This window comes from Anneissia japonica, unplaced genomic scaffold, assembly GCF_011630105.1.
Source record: "Anneissia japonica isolate Jap-2015-1 unplaced genomic scaffold, ASM1163010v1 scaffold2524_len14978_cov128, whole genome shotgun sequence".
Lineage (NCBI taxonomy): Eukaryota > Metazoa > Echinodermata > Crinoidea > Comatulida > Comatulidae > Anneissia > Anneissia japonica.
Window position 1 is genome coordinate 4138 of NW_022701785.1, and position 8422 is coordinate 12559.

General features: G+C 34.5%; 1 protein-coding gene and 1 long non-coding RNA gene across 2 annotated transcripts; both read left to right on the forward strand.

Moving 5' to 3' along the window:
- Nucleotides 1–4281: 4281 nt before the first annotated feature.
- LOC117103723 lies at nucleotides 4282–5549 on the forward strand. Its single transcript, XR_004444642.1, has 2 exons — nucleotides 4282–4453; nucleotides 5288–5549. It is a non-coding gene; the product is annotated as an uncharacterized LOC117103723 (long non-coding RNA).
- A 283-nt stretch (nucleotides 5550–5832) lies between these two features.
- On the forward strand, nucleotides 5833–7362 carry LOC117103722 (paraneoplastic antigen Ma1 homolog). The gene has a single exon (XM_033244327.1). It carries the CDS (start codon nucleotides 5833–5835, stop codon nucleotides 7045–7047), a length of 1215 nt encoding a protein of 404 aa, XP_033100218.1. The 3' UTR covers nucleotides 7048–7362.
- Nucleotides 7363–8422: the final 1060 nt, after the last annotated feature.

An 8422-nucleotide genomic window follows, 5' to 3' on the forward strand; every position in this document is an offset into this window, starting at 1 on the left:
CCAATAAAAAAAAAGTAAATAGGCCTATTATTTATAAATTTCTTGAAATCACTTGGTTTTAAAGTTGTGTTTCGCAATGATTCTGTTCCATTTGCAATTGATAAAATGGTAAATGCTTCAGTATCGTTAACTCTACAAGTAATTTTAGCGTTGTTCATATCAGATGAAACATTTTCTATGATAAGCATATATGTTTTATTACTTTTAATTATTACATCATTCACTGCTGAATTATTAGATATCCAACGAGGAGATTGTTTGTCAACACTAATATTTACACTGAGCAATGGCAGCATGTCATTACGAATTATATTATCGATTGTTAGAAATTCATCACCAAAATAAAAACTGATTTTTTCATCAACCACGCATTCCAAAATGATCGTTTCGCTGAAAATATATTCACGTTGTAGGATCTTAATATTACTTAGATGTCTTTTCACATACTTTATTTTACAGACCAAGTGTCCCTCTAGTGCATTTAATCCGTTCATGAAACAACTAAACGTATGGTGGTCGAAAGACGTTGAGGTGTTCAGTGCTACTTGAATTCCTACTTCATTGCCATTGGTTGTGCCATTCAGTATTTGTTGCTCAATTCTCCATTCCAGATTGTGCTTAGAGGGTGATGTTACTGCACAGTTTAATGTTGCTACATCGCCACTGATTGATGAGTTGCACAAAGTCTCAGTTGGTAGTGGCCAAACAAAGAGACTGATGGGTTCAGATAATAAAGTAGTACCTATGCTATCTTGAAGTGATAATCGATATATTCCTTTATCTGATTGGCTTAAATTTTTGAAAAACAATGAGAAATCAATCTTTTGAGCCTCGATATTTGGTTCTCTCATCGATTGAATATAATCATTATCTACAACAAGATCAGTTTTATGAAAAATCTTCCGAGTCCACCTAGCATTTACATTTCTTGAAGGGCCTTGAAATTCCATTTGACATTCGATGATTTCTTGTTGACCAACAAACGAATCGATCCTTCCATCTGGATTGCAATGAAGTTTGACGGTGGCAGTGCCACAAACACAATAAAGATACATAACAAAGAAATATACGATGAACATGTTTGATTTGTACGGCATACTGATTCTTTCTAACTCAACTGACCGCCTGCTTATCGGCGACTGATAGGTGTTTGGCTGCTACTATGCTTTATATTATATGGCGGTTTAGGTAATGAGAATTTTAATATAATTCACGAGGTTTCCTTATTTATATATTGTTTTTCTAAGGACGTCCATCAGTAGTGCACTACGTCTAACCAGGGAAATTTTTCCATATTTGGGAGTCTCTCGACCAATCAGAAGCCTGAATTTGGCATCACGTGACCTTAAATTGCATAAAATGAGAAGCAGGACTATTCCATTTAAGATCAGGGGTGTTTAAATGATTATTCCATTTTTAGAGCATGGGTGTTTAAACTGTTATTCCATTTTTAGTACAAGAGCAGAGTAGGGATTTTTAACCCTAACCCTATTTTATTGTTTAGAACAGTGCTTTATCCAACCTTATTCCCTTTTTAGAGCAGGTGTGTTTTACCCTAATTATTTCAAATATGACTACAACTAAATACCATAACCCTAGCTAAATTCAAAACCCTACATTTAACTTGTTTCTATCTATGATGTATAAGTATACCAGATGTTCTGAATAAAATCGATCAAATGCAGTAGGTGTAGACAAGTCTTTAGAACAAAAGAGGACCATCTATTGTGTAATCAGTTTTCTTTTGTCATAATTGTCTTATAGATAAGCCCAACAGTGACGTTATGTTGAACGTGTCTGAACTTTTTGTGTTGTAAGAACGCTGTCGGTTGTTACATTTTGTAGATTTCTTTATAAAAACCTATTATTGGATTTATAAAAAAAAATGTTTTATAGTAAAGGTTGTCCTCATAGTGCCAGTTTAGCAGAGCTATATGCTGCTTCTTTTTCTGCTTTTAGTTGGTTGTGTGACATTTGATTTTTTCAATATTTAGTATTTCAGTATTTATTGAACTTCACTTTCATAACAGTGGCACACACCTTTACGGTGGTGCATCCATACATAATAAAGTACAAATAAATACAAAATTATAAAAAGAATAATAATTAAGGTGGAAAACAAAGCTAATAACAAATGATAAAGAAACAATTTCAGAAAAACATCAGTCAAGAGAAAAAGAATTATATATATGTATAAAAAACGAAGATAAAAAAACAATAATCGTATATTATTGAATTATTAAACAGACGTATACTTATGATTTAGTTAGTTATGAACATTAGATTTGATTATATTAGGGTTGTTTTTTTTGTATGATATGACGAGTTTAAACAGTTTTGGTGCAAATGTTGTCTTAGTATTCAATTTTTTTTATTTAATAATTTCTTACAATCTAGAATGTTTTTGTTGTTGTAAAGTTTGTCAGAGCTTGTATTCGTTAAAAGAGTTGCTTAGTAGGTCGTTCGTTTTTCTTGTGATAATTATTAGAATTTGGTGTGATTTTGTTGTGGTGATTTTATGATATGACAAAGTTTTCCTGTACGATATTTGGACGAGCATATTCGCTGGTACTGGGTGCTAAATAAAATCTGAAATAAAATAAATGAAATTCAATATATCTAGAAGACAAGCCATTGCAAAGATTTTGAAGTCCTTTTGTTATTTTGTTTCATTCATGTATTGTTATGTTGCTTCATTATTGTCAATAGGCCAAAATAGTGACGTCATGAAGAGTGTAAACTTGTTTTTCTAGGAACGGGCTATGGTGGTATTTCCCTATTTTTTCTTTATTTTTAAATAATAAGATTATTATGAAAGTGCTGGTAAACAGATCTACTTTTAGTTTGTCGGTTTTTGTTTTTGTTTTGTTTTTGGCTTTTTTGGTTTTTTTGTTTGTTTTGTTTTGATTTGTTTGTGTTTTATGTTAGGATTTGACGGTAAATCTTGAAAGATGTGATTTATTTTTCTTTTTTTTTTAAATGTTATTTTGATATGATTTTTTTTTTTGCCTTCATGTTTCTTTTTACTAAACTATTTTTCATATTTATATTTGTTTTTTTTTAAATTTTTATAAAATTTATTTATTTTCTAAATTCTTTTGGTGGTTTTTTCTTATACATTTTTTTTTCTAATCTGTGCGATTCATCTTTTATTTGAATCTTTTATTTTCTCAAATGATTTCTCTATTTTGCTGGGAGTTGTTAAACATTTTTCGCTACACGATGACAAACAATTACTTTTATCACTTGAACATGTGTTATGATGAAACTGTTTTTTTTTAAATTTCTCCTGTTGCTTTTGTATAGTTTTGTAGTTTAAACAATTTCCTTTTCTCTAGACTTCATGATGAATTTGTTGAAAAACAGCTATGTGTTTTGCCTTTCCGCTATGAACATTACATGTTGTTGGTTCTGGATGTTTGTGTATGTGTGCAAAAGCATAAAATTGGTCAACGTTAATGTATTGAAAAGTATTTTATTCATCTAATATTAACACCAAACAAATTAAACCAGAGAGTGTCTAACTATATTTAAAGATTATTATTGCGACGTAAGTTGGTTTTGCAGATGTTCAACGTGCACAGCCGTGTGTTGAACTACATTATAACGTGAGACGCTATTGAAAGTTCTATTGTTTTAGAGGAATGTACCGGTTTACCGTTATATTGTAGTATGAAAATTTTGTCTCTTTAGCACAAAGATGCGAACAGAAATTAGTGTTCCGTTTGCTTTCTCAAAAAGAAATATATCTGATTGATATGATAGAATTGTACATTTTTCAGGAATATTATGTGCAATTGTAAAAAAATAGGGATTTACGATGCTTGCCACTGTCATCCAATATGTGAAAATATTAATTCTGCTTTGATGACGATTTAATTAGCCTGGAAAATAAAAAGAACAAAAGCATAATCTTGATTAACAGCATAAAGTTTATGATTTTTGATCTAATTTATTTTTCAGTTATATATAAATAAAGTTTTGTACTAATTACGTGTAACCCTGTGAAATTTTTACTCATTTAAAAGCTTTAAATTTGATATTATTTGCCACTCTGTAAGGTATAAACGTTATTTTATTCCATTTAAGTTTTAACTTTGGTAATGTACTGTACTGTATATATTATAGCTGAGGCCACTCAGTGTATTAGTGTCCCTGCTATTCTCAATAGTGGTTATGTTTAGGAATTTGTCCTCAGTTGCTAAGGCAACTGCTGGGCAATAGGTGCTATCGGACACCCCACAGTGATAAGGAATTCACTTCTCACTGACCCTGCTTACAAGCAACATCTGTAAGGATTGAGGACCTAATATTTGCTACACCTTATTTGAGAAATCATACTTTTAACATCTTTTATATTGCAATTTTATCAACCCGGAGAAGTCTTACTTTTACCATTTTTATACTGCATTTTATCAACTGTTTATGATTTGACACCTTGGCTCTTTTATAGGTAAGAATCATAATTTCCTGTTTTGTATTCTGTCTCTTATACACATCTTAAGTCAGCAATAAAAAGCCAAAATATCAGGACAACTCTGGTGGATATGGGTCATTCACTAGAGGGCAATACATTCACGTTATAGTGGACCTGGAGGCATTGGAGTGCGATTGTAAAATTATTACTAGTTACTTTTAATGTTTTTTATCTTTATGTTTTATTCTTTAATTTATCATTTTATAAAGGAACGAATGCATTAACCATCTTGATCTTAAGTACGATCATGATATTCAGATAGACGAAGTATATGCCAGTTTTAGTGGAAAATAGGCAGGCATAATATTGGATTTATTAGTAATAATTTATCCGTTAGGTTGCATCTTAGCGAAGTGGTATAAATGTATTAGCATACTTACCTAGCCTGAACCTAAGCTATTTATGTAACTATGTTGTTTAATTAATTTGGATGTTTATCTTGAGCTAATCAGTTTTGAACTAGTGTAATGTTGACTGATATAGTAATTCAAACATTTAATTGATTTTTAGTTTTAATTTTGGTTAATTGCAAGCACTATACAATTTTGGTAGACTAATTGTATTGTACATCATGGAATGTATGTACAAGTATTGATATATTCGTGTATACTAGTGTAATGTTGACTGATATAGTAATTCAAACATTTAATTGATTTTTAGTTTTAATTTTGGTTAATTGCAAGCACTATACAATTTTGGTAGACTAATTGTATTGTACATCATGGAATGTATGTACAAGTATTGATATATTCGTATATTTTATTAGTTTAGATCTTTTAGTTTTAAGTGTTTATATTTTCTCTTTTATAGACGAAAACTTAATTTCGGATATTATTAATTTTGGATTTAACATAACTATTGGAAAGGACCTGTAATCTTACCAGCAATTGGAAGTGTGGAACTCTTTTCGTACATTGAACTTCTTTTTAAAACTCTTTTGGAAACACTTGGACAAGAAAGAACAATTTCGCGATCAAGAATTTGCGCAACCTAGATTCTATTCATATTGTGAAATCAAATCTCACCAATTCATTTTTTATTTTCGAATAAATACTTAATATATATATTTTAACAAGGCGTCTTCCTGGATTATTATTTATTTGTAATATTGTCCTGGAATATTTGGTTTTTCAAGGAAACTCGGGTTACAAATTGGGGGCTCGTCCGGGAATTCGTCTTGTATGTTTACACAATTCATTCTTTGGTATTATAGTGTATTTAAGAGTTTTATTTATTTCTATTTAGCTGTATTAAGAGCCAAGATGTCAAAATTAGTAGAATATGCAACTGATTGGGCCAATAGTGTAGGTTACCCCATTGATAAATGTATTTTACTTTTAGCACCAAGAACAAAAATGGCTACTTCTAGGCTGTTTATAAAGTTGTGTGCTGCTTTGCCAGTGGAGGTCAAGAGAAGGAAAGAGGTCGATAGGCATGATTTACAGAAAACTTTCGTTCTCGCCAGACTTTCTGTGAAGACAATTGATTTAACCATTCCTGAAACCATTGAAGTCTCTGAAAAGAGTGACCTTATTGAATTCACCCCTATTATAATCACAGCCAATCCTCAACCAGGGCCGTCCACATCCATTGCCCCATCCAATCAAACTCTGGCATCATCTCAGAAGGAGCTACTAGATGTGGCACGTTTGTCCATAAGTTATAGAAAGTTAAAGGTATTTTCTGGGAGCACCGTGCACGGAAAAGACGAGGATCCATATCATGTGTGGAAAACACAGGCAAAAGCGCTGATAGAAGAAGCTGAAACCGAGGTGTCGCAAGCTGAAAAGCGAAGACGACTAAGGGAGGCGCTGCGCTCTCCTGCCCTAGAAGTAATCGATGACCTGAGGAGAGAAAATCCATCAGCTACGGCAAAGGACTATCTCCAAGCCCTAGAGGTAGTGTATGGATCTACACTGACAGGTGAAGAGTTATTCCACCAATTCTTTGCCATTGAACAAAAAGCAGGGGAGACACCCTCTCACTACCTAAGTCGTCTACAGGGAGCCCTCAGACATGTTCTGCAGAAGGGTGGTATTCCAGAAGATAAGATGAATGCTGTAATACTAAAACAGTTCATTCGAGGAATAATCTATGAGCCACTGCTGCTAGTAGACCTCCGTTTAAGAGAGCTTCACGAAACGCCACCAACATACCTGACTCTACTAGGTAAAGTCAGGCGATGGGAGGAAGAGTCAAATAAACAAGAAAAGGCTAAGGGTCAAAGCCGAAATTCAGTTGCAGCAGCACATACTGTCAGCAACAATGATTTAGCAGAAAGGATGAGCAAAATCGAAAAGATGTTGAAACATTCTTCATTAGGTAACGCTCATGTACATCAACAACAACAAAGTCAGCCGCCTCCAAGTAGAGAACGGCGAACCAACCAAAGCTCGGATCTTCCGAGGTTTTGCTACAACTGTGGTCAAGATGGACATATGAAGCGTAGTTGTGCAAACCAAGCAAATACGGCGTTAGTGAATGGAAAACTAATTAGTCATCTTCACCAGCAGGGAAACGCCAAGGGACATCTGAGAAGGGGCAAACAGATGTCGAACAAGCAGGATTAGCCCCACCCTTAGGTGACATTCCTCTGGGACTGGTGGGAGAAAGTGTCACAGAAGAATGTTTCATCGATGGTTTTAAACAGTGTTGCCTTCTAGATAGTGGTTCGCAAGTTACAACAATTAATAATTCGGTATTTGAGAAGCTAAAGAAGAAACTACTTCCATTAACGGATCTAATCCTCTGGCATGGTGGTGGAGGCAAGATCCCATACCTTGGCTGGACCAAGGTTGGGATTGCGTTTCCCTCTGCATTTGCTGGAACTAGTAAACATTTTGAAGCTCTGGTTCTGGTGGTTCCTGACGCTCCTAATTCACATGAGGTAATTATTGGCACCAATACCGGACTGTTCAACCAACTTCGCCAGGAGTGTAAGAAGAAGGCTGGTAACCAATACAGATATTCCTAGTGAGGTCAAAACCAGAATGTTAGCTAGATTTCAGGAAAGACTGGATGTGTTTGCGAAACATGAATGGGACCTTGGCCTAACCACTAATGCGCAACACGAAATAAACCTGACAGATACAACACCTTTTCGAGAAAGAACAAGAAGAGTACCCCCAGGTGACCTGATGGACTTACAGAATCACATTAAAGAACTTCTCAATAACGGTATCATTAAACCATCAAAAAGTCGATTCGCATCTCCTATTGTCTTAGTGAGAAAAAAGAACGGTTCTTTAAGGATGTGTGTAGATTATAGAGAACTAAATTCAAGGACTGTTCCTGACCAATATGTAGTGCCGCTGATCCAAGACGCAGTAGATTGCCTGAGTGGGTCAAAGTGGTTTTCCGTCATTGACCTTAAGTCAGGATTCTATCAAATTCCAATGCGAGGGTCCGACAAGGAGAAAACTGCATTCACATGTCCACTTGGATTTTATGAATTTGAGAGAATGCCACAGGGGATCAAGGGCGCACCCTCAACCTTTCAAAGACTGATGGAATCTTGTATGTCGGGGATGAATTTCATCGAAGCCCTGGTATATATGGATGACATCATCATCTTCTCTAAAACGGTAGAGGAAATGGAACATCGTGTTACCAAAGTTCTCGACCGCTTAAAAGAGTTTGGACTCAAGGTTTCACCTGAAAAATGTAAATTTTTCTGTAAGTCCGTGACTTATCTTGGGCATATTGTAAGCGAAAATGGAATCCAGACCGATCCTGAAAAGGTATCCAGTGTAAAGTCATGGCCTACCCCCAGACAAGCCAAAGATTTAAGAAGTTTTCTTGGCTTGACCGGATACTATAGAAGATTTGTTGAGGGGTATTCCAGAATTGCTGCTCCTCTCCATGCATTAGCCAGCAAGTATGCCTTTGCGCCTAAACGTGGTAAACCAAACAGAAGAGTACAAAACACTAATTTGAGGAAGTCTT

Coding starts and splice junctions, on each gene's coding strand:
- LOC117103722 (XM_033244327.1), top strand. CDS start 5,833: ATGGCTACTTCTAGGCTGTTTATAAAGTTGTGTGCTGCTTTGCCAGTG.